This window comes from Penicillium psychrofluorescens (genome assembly GCF_964197705.1).
Source record: "Penicillium psychrofluorescens genome assembly, chromosome: 4".
Lineage (NCBI taxonomy): Eukaryota > Fungi > Ascomycota > Eurotiomycetes > Eurotiales > Aspergillaceae > Penicillium > Penicillium psychrofluorescens.
Window position 1 is genome coordinate 543,681 of NC_133442.1, and position 13,513 is coordinate 557,193.

At 54.3% G+C, this 13,513-nt stretch overlaps 7 protein-coding genes across 7 annotated transcripts; 6 read left to right on the top strand and 1 right to left on the bottom strand.

Moving 5' to 3' along the window:
* Positions 1-369: 369 nt before the first annotated feature.
* Positions 370-1,886, top strand: PFLUO_LOCUS5922 (C-24(28) sterol reductase; the record flags this gene model as incomplete). Its single annotated transcript, XM_073783415.1, has 2 exons — positions 370-1,821; positions 1,875-1,886. The coding sequence occupies 2 exons, from the start codon at positions 370-372 to the stop codon at positions 1,884-1,886; spliced, it is 1,464 nt and encodes a 487-aa protein (XP_073639973.1).
* Positions 1,887-2,143: 257 nt separating this feature from the next.
* On the top strand, positions 2,144-2,851 carry PFLUO_LOCUS5923 (uncharacterized protein; the record flags this gene model as incomplete). Its single annotated transcript, XM_073783416.1, has 1 exon — positions 2,144-2,851. One exon carries the CDS (start codon positions 2,144-2,146, stop codon positions 2,849-2,851), a length of 708 nt encoding a protein of 235 aa, XP_073639974.1.
* A 508-nt stretch (positions 2,852-3,359) lies between these two features.
* Positions 3,360-3,847, top strand: PFLUO_LOCUS5924 (uncharacterized protein; the record flags this gene model as incomplete). Its single annotated transcript, XM_073783417.1, has 2 exons — positions 3,360-3,374; positions 3,434-3,847. 2 exons carry the CDS (start codon positions 3,360-3,362, stop codon positions 3,845-3,847), a joined length of 429 nt encoding a protein of 142 aa, XP_073639975.1.
* Positions 3,848-4,003: 156 nt separating this feature from the next.
* PFLUO_LOCUS5925 (Glycerol-3-phosphate/dihydroxyacetone phosphate acyltransferase) lies at positions 4,004-6,094 on the top strand (the record flags this gene model as incomplete). The annotated part of the gene is made up of 1 exon (XM_073783418.1): positions 4,004-6,094. The coding sequence occupies one exon, from the start codon at positions 4,004-4,006 to the stop codon at positions 6,092-6,094; it is 2,091 nt and encodes a 696-aa protein (XP_073639976.1).
* Positions 6,095-6,714: 620 nt separating this feature from the next.
* On the top strand, positions 6,715-7,602 carry PFLUO_LOCUS5926 (uncharacterized protein; the record flags this gene model as incomplete). The annotated part of the gene is made up of 2 exons (XM_073783419.1): positions 6,715-6,726; positions 6,778-7,602. The coding sequence occupies 2 exons, from the start codon at positions 6,715-6,717 to the stop codon at positions 7,600-7,602; spliced, it is 837 nt and encodes a 278-aa protein (XP_073639977.1).
* Positions 7,603-8,186: 584 nt separating this feature from the next.
* On the top strand, positions 8,187-10,624 carry PFLUO_LOCUS5927 (OPT super; the record flags this gene model as incomplete). Its single annotated transcript, XM_073783420.1, has 2 exons — positions 8,187-9,041; positions 9,101-10,624. The coding sequence occupies 2 exons, from the start codon at positions 8,187-8,189 to the stop codon at positions 10,622-10,624; spliced, it is 2,379 nt and encodes a 792-aa protein (XP_073639978.1).
* Positions 10,625-11,463: 839 nt separating this feature from the next.
* Positions 11,464-13,467, bottom strand: PFLUO_LOCUS5928 (uncharacterized protein; the record flags this gene model as incomplete). The annotated part of the gene is made up of 2 exons (XM_073783422.1): positions 11,464-12,036; positions 12,097-13,467. The coding sequence occupies 2 exons, from the start codon at positions 13,465-13,467 to the stop codon at positions 11,464-11,466; spliced, it is 1,944 nt and encodes a 647-aa protein (XP_073639979.1).
* Between the last annotated feature and the right edge of the window lie 46 nt (positions 13,468-13,513).

The window sequence follows — 13,513 nt, forward strand, 5'->3', positions numbered from 1 at the left end:
TGCAGCATTCACTTTCGAGATATACGCTGACCAACGGCGACATAATTTTAAAGCAGGCTTTAGACGCGATCGGGCGACCAACGGCAAAGTGCTAGACAGCCCCAAACACTCGGAATCCTTTTGTGCGATAAGTGGATACGTAGGCAACAACAGATACCCAGGTCGAGTGGGCCCGATCTAAGACCGAATAGTATAGCGCTGCGCTGTTCACCAACATTGCGGATTATTGTCAGCCTTGGCTAAAACATTTTTTCTCATTCGAGGCTATTTAAGACCCGGGGGATCGTTTAAAATTATTTCTTTCTTGTAATTCATTTTCCTTTCCGTACCCTAGGTACCCTAGGCTGGCCAGTTTGAATGGGGACGACAATGGCCGCTGAGACAACTGTCAGAGGCCGGCGGGGCCATGACAATGGCAAGACTGTCGCCAACAACGACCAAAAACCCCAAGATGACTTTGCTAGAGAGCATATCACCGGTGGATGGAGACCAGGCATGGATCCCAAGGTCGATTATTCAGGCCACTTCGAGTTCGGCGGTTCACTGGGCAACCTGGCTGCCATGATCGGTTTCCCTCTGTTGATGTACTACATGTGGATTGGCGCGACCTACTATGACGGACATTGGCCTGTGCCCAAGGCCAGCCAGTCTTGGATGGCGTTTGGGAAATATCTGGTTAAACTTGTCTACACCGGCGCTTTCCCTCATGTCCGGGCCTGGCGCATCTACTGGGCATATTTTATCTTCGAGGCTGCATGCTATATATGCATGCCCGGGTTTACATGTTACGGCAAGCCTTTACTCCACCTGGGTGGGAAACAGCTGAAGTATCACTGTTCAGCATATACCAGTTTCTACTTGACGATCGCCGTCATGGCTGTTTTGCACGGCACTGGACTGTTCCCGCTCTACACCTTTCTGGACGAATTTGGGCCCCTGATGTCTGTGGCTATTATTTCCGGCTTTCTCTGCAGCTTCATCACCTACCTATCTGCTTTTGCTCGCGGTGCTCAGCACCGTATTACCGGCTACCCGATCTACGACTTCTTCATGGGCGCCGAACTCAACCCGCGCCTAGGGATACTCGATTTCAAGATGTTCTACGAAGTGCGCATCCCTTGGTTTATCCTGTTTGGTCTCAGCTGCGCCGCAGCCACCCGTCAATACGAGCAGTACGGCTATGTCTCCGGCGAAGTTCTGTTTCTGGTCATGGCCCACTTCACCTATACCAACGCCTGTGCCAAGGCAGAACACCTCATCACAACTACTTGGGATATGTACCAAGAGAAACTGGGGTTCATGCTGACCTTCTGGAACATGGCTGGCGTGCCAATGTCATACTGCCACTGCACGCTGTATCTCGCCAATCATGACCCGGCCACATATGCGTGGAATCGATATGCGCTAACGGCGCTGTTTGTGTCGTACCTTTTTGTCTACTGGGTCTGGGACACGGCAAACAGCCAGAAGAACTCGTTTCGAATGATGGAGCGTGGCACCTTCGTAAAGCGAAGGACCTTCCCGCAGCTTCCATGGCAAGAGGTTTCCGATCCAAAGACCATTGTGGCTGACAATGGCGACACTATCCTGGCGGATGGATGGTACGGACTCGCTCGCAAGGTCCATTACACCTGTGATATGTTCTTTGCTCTTTCATGGGGTCTGGTGACCGGGTTTCACAGCCCGTTCCCTTGGTTCTATCCGGTGTTCTTCAGTATCACGATCACCCACCGAGCCATGAGGGATATCACCAAATGTCGACAGAAGTACGGCGATGCCTGGAAGGAATATGAGAGGCAGGTGCCATACCTTTTTATCCCGGTATGTTTGAAGGTTACGATGCCAATGGGGAGAGCCCTGCTAACTGATTGCAGTACGTGATCTAATTGTAAAATCCTGCACTTCATTCTGATATAGATATGTAGCAAAATAAAACTAAATATTCAAGCTTCGCGACTGGACCCTCCGGATGGCGCAACTACCCGCCCCTCCAACCAAACCAAGTAGGCCGACGCGAGGTAGACCCTAGTGACTCACTGATCAATAAAATTGGCTGGGCGGATGGATTCCGCTTTTGTTAGGCTGTTTAAAAACAATTCCCCCTCCCCGTTCCCCAACAAACCCGTCAATTGAGAACGCAACAATGACTCGGCCAACCTTCCACACAGCACTAGTCACGTCCTCCGAGCTACTCACTCAACCATGGCTGTCCGACCTCACACGCATGGTCAACGCTAGCTATATGGTCAACTACACCAATGTAATCAAATTCTCTCCAAAAAAGAAAAGGCTGCAGACCGACTCAACGTTGGCCGAAGAACTCGGGGAGGGCGGGTTCACCGTGGTGGCCTTTATTTCAAACGGCCCAGACCAGCCAGACGAGGTGATCGGCACTGCGAGCATGAAGAAATGGAAGGATGACGGAGAGTGGAAACCCCACGACGAGCCGATGAGTACGACCGACAGGGTGGACCAAGATCTCAACCAGATCCTGCAGAAACATGTCTGTCTCGGCGACTACGAGCTGTCTACTGTGGCTCTCCCGCCAGATCCTCGAATCCGAGGGAAAGGAATCGCAGGTCATCTGGTCCGGTTGTGCGAAGAGGAAATTCTGCGGCGGCAAAGGGCTAGCGAGAAGACCTCCCAGTCCCCTGTGCGTATTATGATTCGCACTGTTAAAGAGAATAATAGCGCCTACTGGATGAAGCAGGGTTTCACCGCAGTGGGGAGTCGGACATGCCCCGAGGGGTTCTGGGACGCAGCAGAACCGTTTACAATGTGGGCGATGATCCGGGAATTGTCGCCGAAATCAGAGTCGGAAAGTAAACAAAAAGATATTTTAGAGGTCTAGACTACTAGAACGGACTAAGTAACTAGTTCCTTTCATTATTCTCTCGCAATTAGCATTCAATGCGGCTCAACAGTGAAGATGATACAGGGAAATTGACATCTACATAGAACCATCCAAGGCTATCCCTTCGAACACATCAGGATGTTGCAGAGTATGTGCGGTGTGACCTGAGAAGTGCGGGCTATCCTTGTATGAGACCGATCTGCTCATCCTCGATGGCACTGATGCTCCCCAGGTCGTCGCATTCCAACCCTTGCCCGTCTGCCCATGCCTGACCTTCGGACTTTTCAGATCAATGCCTCATTCAGAACTCCTACATACCGCGGACAAAGAAAAACTGGCTGGATGTTTACCGACCCTGATGATCTTCGCGTATGGCTAGTTCCCTAGAGGCAATGCTACTTAAAGCCCAGGGACGCGATTGAGAGCTGAAAAAAACTCAATTGAAGCTCTCTCTGATCCTCTTTGAAGACCCAGACACGAGAAACCTCCCAATTCCCAAACCAAGATGCACTTCTCCCAGGTAATAAATATCACCCCTCATCTCTGTTGATGGTATACTTACTCTATTACCCAAAACAGACCTTTGCCGCCGCGGCCATCCTGGCCCTGGGCCCTATGACCGTCCTGGCCGGCTTCCCCGTTGCCATCGTCCAGTTCCAGACATGGGAGACGTGCGATGTTGGCGCACCCGCCCTAGGCGAGCCCACGTCCCAGATGCAAGTGAGCACGACGCCGCTGACTTGCGCCAATACCCCGGTCAACCGCGACTGGAACGTCGACAACTACTCTTTCAGCGCAGACCTGATCGGTCATTACTCGGGCTGGTGCTCGGGTGTGATTGTCTGGAACAACGAAGACTGCTCTGGCGAGCCCGTGTACGAGGTGCTGTTTGAGGATGGCCCATTCGCCGAGCCCGTGTGCCTGCCTGACTTCCTGGAGCCTGGATTTGTGTCGTTCAAGCTGGACTGCGAAGGGTTCCACGGGGAGGAGTAGTTAGATCATAGTCTGTTTGGTGTGCGGTAGTAATGTACTTCCTGTTGTTGCAGGGCAAGAATATCCCCTTGCCCGTAAGATCAAGTGAAGAACGTGGGGTTTCCCGCCCCACTGTTTTTCTCCTCTTCCACTTCACCTCGTTCCGTATTATTGATTATGGCGGGCAGCTCGGCTTCCCGTCGTATGATCCCATGGCTGTACGATCTGGTACTGTGGCTCTTCACCTTGAGTCTGGACCTGTTCTTCCGAGAGGTCTACCCTCGTGGAGCCTGGAGGATCCCCGAGAAGAGCCCAGTGCTGATCGTGGCCGCGCCCCATGCCAACCAGTTCGTCGACTCGGGCATTCTGATGCACCTGCTCAAGTCGCAAGCTAATCGACGAGTGTCCTTTTTAATCGCCCAAAAGTCTATGAATGAGCCGTACATCGGAACCCTCGCATCATGCATGGGCGCGCTCCCCGTCGTCCGGTCCATGGATTTGACCAAGCCGGGAAAAGGCAGCGTCTACCAACCTCACCCACACAGTGACCCCGCTCTGATTCATGGGGTGGACACCGATTTCACCCAGCCGCCGTTCATGTCGGGGGGTTCGCTGACCGTCAAAGGACCCGATGGACCGATGACGGCCTCGATCGAAGAGATCGAGGGGCGCACGGCCCTTCGACTCAAGAAAGCATTTGCCTCTCCTGTTCCAAATGACCCCGGTCGCAAAGGGACATCTTTTAAGATTGCTCCCCATGTCGACCAAAGCCAGATGTTTGATGCGGCCTACAAGGAGCTCTCCAATGGCGGGTGCATCGGCATTTTCCCCGAGGGAGGCAGCCATGATCGCTCGAATCTGCTGCCCCTAAAAGCTGGCGCAGCTCTGATGTCGCTCGGCGCGCTGGCCCGCGATCCGGGTTGTGGGCTGTCAATCGTTCCTTGTGGAATGAACTACTTCCATGCGCATAAATTCCGCTCGAGGGCGGTCATCGAATTCGGCCGGCCGATTCATGTCCATCCCGATCAAGTAGAAGCCTTCAAACGAGGAGGGAACAGTAAACGAAATGCGGTGGGATCTCTGCTTGAAACCATCTATGACGGCCTGGAAGCTGTCACGCAGATTAGTCCAGACCACGAGACCCTCATTCTCGTTCAATCCACGCGAAAACTTTACAACCCCATCAGCAAGAAAATCCCGCTGCCGTTGGTCATTGAATTCAACCGTCGCTTGTTGAAGGGCTATACGCGACATAGCGATGACCCACGCATCAAAGGCTTGAAGAAAGCCGTCAAGGAGTACAACCGGCGACTAGAATCCCTCGGAGTCAAAGACCACCAAGTGGAGTGGGGGAACTTGGAGGAGAAACCGTGGTGGTTGACGTTCATCACCTTATTCTATCGCCTATGCAAGCTGTTTGTTCTGAGTATCGGCACCTTGCCGGGCGTTCTACTCTTCTGGCCTGTGTTTGTGACGACCAAAGTGATCTCGGAGAAGAAAAGGCGGCTTGCGCTAGCGGCATCGGTCGTCAAACTCCAAGGCCACGACGTTGTCAGCACCTGGAAAATCCTCGTCGCGATGGGACTCGCACCGACGCTCTACGCCTACTACACGATCATTGTAACGGCATGGCTTCGATACAATCGCTATGACGGTTACTATACTCAATCCATGCCTTGGTGGTTGGTGGCACGAACCTATGTGCCAGACGGCGTTTCACTCGGGGCATTTGCCGTGACCTTCTTTGGTCTGATGATTTCGGTCAGCTTCGCCGCATTGCGATTCGGTGAAATCGGAATGGATATTGTCAAATCTCTGCCTCCGCTTCTGGTAGCTCTGAATCCTCTATCGTCGTCATCTCTGGCCGATCTCCGTGACAGTCGTGAGGCACTGTCGGAGCGGGTCACGGAAACCATCGACGAACTTGGCTTTGGCATCCTTCCCGATGATGTCGATGCTGATATCCCCACCGACCCGTACAAGGCGGATGCATACCAGTCTCTTTTGAAGAGTATTCCGCCGAGCGAGCCCTCGAGTAGGGAACGTAGCAGCAGCAGGTCTAGTGGATTTGCTGATCAGACACGCTTGAAGGGACTCACTTCGCTTCCTTCCGCGGACGACTTGGAGGAAGTGGATCGGAAGATTCAGACCTTCAAGAGCAGAGGGAGGCGACAGACGTTTAGTGGCTTTGAGACGGGTGAATCGATTTTGAAAATCTTGAACTACAAGCTTCCCAATGGCAAAGCAGAGGGGAAGAAAGAGCGCTGATATCGGTTTGGATTGATTCTCCGTTTACCACGGCTGCATGCCTTTGTTCTCTGTTCAGCAACCACCTTGATACTGGACTAGCAGATATTCTACGATCAGTATTGATCAGCTATGAGCCAATCAAATGATTCACAACCCCACATTTGGTCCTCGAACCAGAACAACACTATACCCTGAAGATCCAAGCCTTTCTCAAGCACTCTGATAGACGCGCCGCCGCCCCCTGGAATGCACGGACACGACTCACATACCTGGCAGAGCAGGGCAGGGTTCCCACCAGTCCTGGATCAACAGTTGATCTGACAGCCCCTTAAAGGCTGGAATGCGCCTCCTCTGTCATCTACTGGTGCTAATTGCTCCGGTGACTACCTGCCCATCACAAGTATGACGCGAAGATCGTTTTCCAGTGTCAGGGACGTGTCTGGCGCGTTTCATTGCCCAACATCTCTGACCGCTAGTCATTCTTGCCCGCCATTCAATATTCCACAGGCAGCTGGGGTGGAATGATGGACAAGATATAAGGAAGGAGACCTCAGGTCTATATGCCCCTGTTCTATCCTCGAGTACATCTCTTGATCATATATCTGGTTCGCGATTTCAAGTTGAACTTCGTAGCAGCTATGCATACCAAGGTTCGTATAGTTTACTACTGCCATAAGATATACTAACTAACAACCACACAGACCGCTATCTCCATTCTTTCCCTCCTCGCTCCAATCCACGCGACCACCACGGTCCGCGTCTGGACACACTTCTACCCCAGCTGCCCCGGTGATCCGTCGACCGACCTGGGCGCATACGAGCATTATGAGCAGGCCGGCGCACCGCGCGACATCACTATCGGTGGCTGCGAGAACATCGCCGTGCCGTCGTACCTGTACGAGCGCAACCTCGTCAACCACGTCTCGCTGGACGCAGAGCTAGTCTCGCACCACCATTACGGCGAATCCGGGGACGTTGAGATCAACCCAGATTGCGGCTGCAAGGTCACCCTTCACGAAGTACCGGGATGCATTGACCCGCCTCTTGTGTCGACGCCGCTCGAGCACCGCGCCGCCGTGAGCACCTGTGCCGCCCGCCAGCTGTCTTATAGCGAGGTGTGGGCGAAGCTCACCTGTGACAAGACGCACGATGTGGTGATCCACGAGAATGAGGGTGACAATAAAGATGACGTTGCGCTGCGCAAGGACAAGCTCTCCGAGACTGAGCAGGCCGCACGCGCGCAGACGCCGGGTTCCGACTCTGAGTCCTGGCACCGGGCCCAGACGGCGCAGTCGTCTGAGCGTGCACCCGAGGAGGAGGCGCGTGTTAACAGCGCCGGCCATGTCGAGGCCGATTCTGTCTTCAATGCGCTGCTGGAGTACCTCAAGCATAAGAATGCTACGTCTATCCTGCATAACAATGCTACGCAGCATCTGAATCTTACGCAGCACATCAATGGTACGGCCAACAACACCATCTCGCGCCGGCATCTGTCTGTTCTGCGGAATCGACTGCGTCTGTATTAAGTGTGGTGAGGGTTGGGACTAGGGTTGGGAAATGGTGGATCTCATGAGTATTCGAACTTTTTGTACTTAAATAGGATAGTCATTGTCTATAGAATGACAACCAGCTGGCTTGGGAATCTGTGATTTGTACTATCTTGTAGCGGTCTATTACACTAGGTCATGCTGGAATTTTTGGCCGACATAGTTCAAACCAGCAGTTCTAGTATGCCATAAAATTCGGTCAGATCAACTTTCAGGCCCTACAATATAGTTGAACCCGTTATCAGAGGTTCTATCCAAGGCAATTCCATGCATCTCCCCTGGCCAGATATATGCCAGCAATCAACAGGCTTTTCGCAATATATATTCACATTTCCATTTATCCCCGTCAATTGGCTTCACTAATGTCAGTTTCACTATTATGATCATCTCTTCCCTCGTACTGAACATAAGCTCCGTAGAGAATAGTTAGTTGACTAAATTGTCTTATCGGCCATCATTTGTCAGCCACTCCGCCGTCATCTCCCCCCCGTCGCTCTTTTCGGCTCTGTTCTTCTCCAAGTCGACATGACTGATCTGCCTGGATGAACTACCAGTCCGTCAGCATGGCAGGCAGCTCTGCTCCGAGACCTCGCCACCCTGCGACCGATGGGTCACCAACACAAGGCTTGTTGTCCCCGGACGACGAACGAGACTCCGTCGAAGGCCCCACGCCGACATATCCCCGGAATCCAGCGCAGACGACGTCCCCCCAGAGCTTCACTCCGCGGTCCCTGCTGGTTGGCCTCATTATTGGAGCCCTCATAACCTTCTCCAACACCTACTTCGGCCTGCAGACGGGATGGATCAGCACGATGGCCATGCCCTCGGCCCTGATCGGCTTTTCGGTCTTCAAGGTGCTCTCGAAGTACCTGTCCTTTCCATTCACGCCAGTCGAGAACGTTTTGATCCAGACTGTAGCCGGTGCGGTGGGTACAATGCCCCTCGGCTGCGGGTTTGTCGGCGTGATCCCCGCAATGGAGTTTCTGCTCAAGGACGGTGAAGATGGGCCTTCGGGCGATGGTGGGAAAGGCGAAGGGGGGCCGTTGAAACTAGGGTTTTGGAAACTTGTTATCTGGAGCTTGGGAGTGTGTCTGTTCGGTGTGGTCTTTGCTGTACCACTGCGGAAGGAAGTGATCGTGCGGGAGAAGTTACGGTTTCCGAGTGGCACCGCCTCTGCGCTGATGCTTAAGGTCCTTCACGGGGCTGGGAAAGATGATGAGAAGGTTGCAACACCCAAAGGCCCGTTGACGAGGGACCAGGAAGAGGCGGAGGGTGTTGCTCTCCGACCACAAGACTCACAGGAGACGGGGCGCCTGTTGCAAGATGCCGATACCGAAGCTCAAGCCGCCGCTCAAAGGAAGGACTGGCAGTCGAAGATGCGTATTCTCATCGGTGCATTCGCATTTTCCGCTGTTTATGTAAGATTTCTTTTTCAGTCACTGACATACACAAGAGCTTTGCTAATGGACCCTCTCAGACGCTTTTCTCATACTTCGTGCCGTTGGTTCGCGACATTCCTCTATTCGGCGTGACAATTGCCCACAACTGGCTGTGGACTCTCAACCCATCCCCCGCTTATGTTGGTCAAGGAATGATCATGGGCCCGTCGACATGTATGCATATGCTCTTCGGGGCCGTCTTGGGATGGGGCATTCTGTCTCCGTTGGCCAAGGCCCGCGGCTGGGCCCCGGGGCCCGTGCAGAGTTGGAAAGATGGGAGCAAAGCATGGATTGTGTGGATTTCACTGGCCATCATGCTTGCGGACTCCCTGGTCAGTCTTGGGTGGCTGGTTATCAAACCGCTGGTAAACCGCGCGCCCAGATGGACTGCCCAGCTCCGATCCACGCGCTTTGGTCGATGGGTTGCATTGAGACTGCAACCATCAGGGATACGTGATCATTCATACATCAGTTACTCTTCCCTCGACTCCGACCATGCGCGTCTCGATGACCGTGTCGCCGTGGGCGAAGAAGAGGACGAAGACGCCCCGCCGTCCCACCTCATCTCCACCCGCACCGTCATGTTCCTGCTCCCATTAACCCTCATATTGAACGTCATATGCATGCACGTTGTCTTCGGCGACATCATTTCTCCTCTTCTTTCAAGCCTGGCTACTCTTCTGGCCGTTCTTCTATCCATCATGGGCGTGCGAGCTTTGGGGGAGACAGACCTAAACCCAGTATCTGGGATCAGCAAACTCACCCAACTGCTCTTCTCACTGGCGACGCCAGCATCCCATTTTTCACGCCGCACAGCACTAGTCACAAACTTGCTGGCTGGTGCAGTTTCCGAGTCCGGCGCCCTACAAGCCGGCGACATGATGCAGGACTTGAAGACGGGCCACCTACTCGGAGCGAGCCCCAAAGCCCAGTTTTATGGCCAGGTGGTCGGTAGTCTCGTCGGTGCAGTACTTTCCACCGCGGTCTACAAGATGTATGTCAGCGTATACGAGGTCCCGGGGGAGATGTTTCAGACACCTACCGCGTACATTTGGATCTTCACCGCGCGCCTGGTCACAGGCCAAGGCTTGCCGGATATGGCCTGGCAAGCATCTATGATAGCCGGTATCATCTTCGTGGGCATCACCAGTCTCCGGATTGCCGCCGCATCCCCATCCTTTGCGCACGCCGGCCAGCCACCAGCCTGGAGAGCGTGGATCCCCGGCGGCATCGCCGTTGCAGTTGGCATTTTCAACGTCCCCTCGTTCACACTGGCGCGCGCTATTGGCGGTATCATCGCCTGGTGGTGGTCTCGCGAGCACTCCAAGCCTCCTCACGATGCACCAAGCGCCCATGGCGATGGCCCCGTTTCGACAGAGGCTTATGCAGAGGCACATTCACACCCTGCGGGCGTGGACCCATCGCCCGCCGAGCAGGCCGCAGAGAAAGCCGACGCTGCCTCGTCGACTGTTGTTGTTTTGGCCTCGGGTCTCATCCTCGGGGAGGGTACCATGAGTATTGTCAATCTCCTCCTGGCCAGTGGGCGTGTCCCGCATTTCTGAACCTAGAGCTTAGAGCGTTTTATTTATCATATATCTTTACCCAACATGAGCATCGTGTGTACATAGACAAAAATATGCTACGTTACTATGATTAATTTTACTTGTGATATCAAGACTTCCCAATGTTGGTGATCAAGTTCGTGCGACTAGCACAGTAAGTAGATATTGGCAACAACACGAGCCGAAACATCAGACGACTCCTCAGAGAAAAGTGAATAAAGTAAGATAGAATTATCTAGATACGGGCCAAAAAGTCGCCACAAGGTCTATTCCACAAGATTTTACAGAGGGAAGAAAGGCCCTGCTATTTCCATTCCAACTCAATTCACACTGTCCGATGTATCCACGGGAGAAAAAAAAAACCAATCCAAACCAATCCGTGAGTCCAAACAGGGAGATGTATGTATGCATCTTCCAAAGAATACAAGAAAAAGGAAAAAGGAAAAAGGAAAAAGGAAAAAGGAAAAAAGGGTGGGGGGTTTCAACATGATTACTGGATTAAAACCCAAGCCAAGCACAGGAAGACCTGTGAATATAGAAAGAAAAGTAAGTAGAACAAGAAGTAGTAAAGAAGACAACAACAACCCGTCTATACGGGACCACAATCAACAAGATAGTATGTGTGGGGGGATTTCGTTCATCACGGACGTAGAAAGAGAGGTTGAAACAAGATCAAATCGTAGTACCGGGGAGACCGTCCAGCGGGGATTGCACTGACAAGGCCACCTGGGCACTAATTCACTCCAGGGAATGCGCCAGCCATTGTTATAAGGAAATTTGCATGAACAGTCAGTCTCCAGACCCTGTCAAAAGGCGGTGCTTTTGTTTATACCCGCTACCTAGAAATTTGGGGGAGACGTCGGGTTCCGTGGAATGGCGGGCAGGCCGCCTGTAGGAGCGGGAGCTGGGGATGGAGGCATGGGCCCGTCTGCCAGCGGGCTTGACCGAGACTGAGGGCCGTTGGACGGGGACACGTTGCCGGCGGCACTGTTGCTTCGTGACCGCTGGTCGAAGGGCATCACGGGTCTCTGCATTCCCGGCGGACCATAGGGGCCGGGGCTCTGGGAGCGAGGACCCCGTCCAGGTCCTGGGGGCGGCGGGCCACCTGGGTACCCAGCCGGGGACATGGGCCGGCTACCAGGGTAAGGACGCGGAGGCGGCGGGCCGAAGCCAGGGCCGGCAGGGGATCGTGGGCGACCTTCCTGGGGGTAGAAGCGTGCGGACGGAGGGCCACGGCCACCTGGTCCTGGTGACATCGGGCCACCGGGGCCCATCGGCGGGGGACCTCGAGGACCAGGACCACCAGGACCACCTCCAGGAGGTCCGCGCGGGCGAGGCTTCACAGGGCGTGCCGACAGGCAGCTCCGTGGGACCACACCTTGCTGAGACCGATCGAGACGGATGCAAAGAGCCTAAAGAGATAATTAGAACATGTAAACGCATGAAGTTACTTAGAAAGGAACAAAGCTTACCCATCCATCGTCGTATTCATGAAGCATCCGAGCCAGAGTACCGGCACGCAGACCCAATTCATCCTCCATGGACGGATTGAAGTCCATCTGCACGCGATACACATTCGAAGGACCACCGCCGGGACCCATCATGCCGGATGAGATGGATACCGCATCCGCACTGCCAGCAGGGCTGGGGGGCGAGGGGCCACGCGGTTCCCCGGTTGGCGAACGGCGAAGGTCTCTCTCAGAACCGATGGCGGCACCTGCCACCATACCCGCAGCGCCCGCAGCGGCAGCAGTTCCATAAATGGCAGCTGACTGCTCCGAGACTGGTGTGGAAGCAGTACTGAACGGATTGACAGGATCTTGGAATGGGTCTTGCGGTGAGGTTGGTGAGGAATTGCCTGTGAGGTTGCGTGCAGAGGCGGCAGGGCCACCTGCACTGGCGTTGAATCCTGCGCTGGCACTCATATCGGGAGAGAACTTAGGGACAGTGCGAATCTGGGGAGCGGCCGAGGGACCGTTGGGGCCAGACATCGGCGGAGCCGATGTTGACGGCGGCGGCGCGGGAAGACTTGAGCCACCAAATGGCTTCTCGTCCTCCTCTTCCCGGGCCTTCCTCTTCTTGCGGATCAGGAAGAAGGCGATGAGTGCAATAAGAGCAACACCGGCGACACCACCGACAGCCACCCCAATGATCGCACCGGTGGACAGGCCACTGCTCGAACTGGAGCTGGGTGCGGACGTGGGTGAGGCTGAGACGGAAGGCGTCGACGTTGCATCGACATGGTTGTTGATACCACCGACATTGTTTGATGTGGTTGTCACCATGGTGTTCCCGGCTGGCTGCTTCGGGTCATTGTTGGAGACATGTGTGATCGCGGCAGCAGCAGCATCATCGGTCTTGGGAGCCGCCGCTGGCTTGTTGTTCTCATTATCCGTTTCAGTCGGCTTGGCCTTTGCAGCGTCGGTGTTTTCCGTGTTAGTGTTTTCCGTCTCGGTGTTTTCATTGTCGGTGTTTTGAGTCTCGGTGGGTTTCGCAGGCGGCTGCTTCTCCGTTTCGGTTGGCTCGGGGGCCTTTTCGGTGTCGGTGTCCTTCGCCGTCTCTTTCGCAGGCTTCTGCTTCTCCGTTTCGGTCTCCGTCTCGGCGGGCTGGTTCTTCACAGTCTCCTTGGGCTGCTGCTTTTCTGTCGGAGCTGCCGGAGCTGCCTGCACTGCTGGCCCAACACCCATCTGGGGTTTGCTATTCTCCGTGGGTTTGGGGTCATTGTTGCCGTCCTCGACCGTAAAGAGTTTGAAATCAGGGTCGCGCTCGTTCAACCCTTCGGGGCTGCGCTCTTCGGGGCTGCGAGCGTGGAGATGATGGCCGTGGCCGTGCCCGTGTGCCATGTTGACGGTTCAAACGATAGAATCCAGAGTCAGAAAGCGACCGACT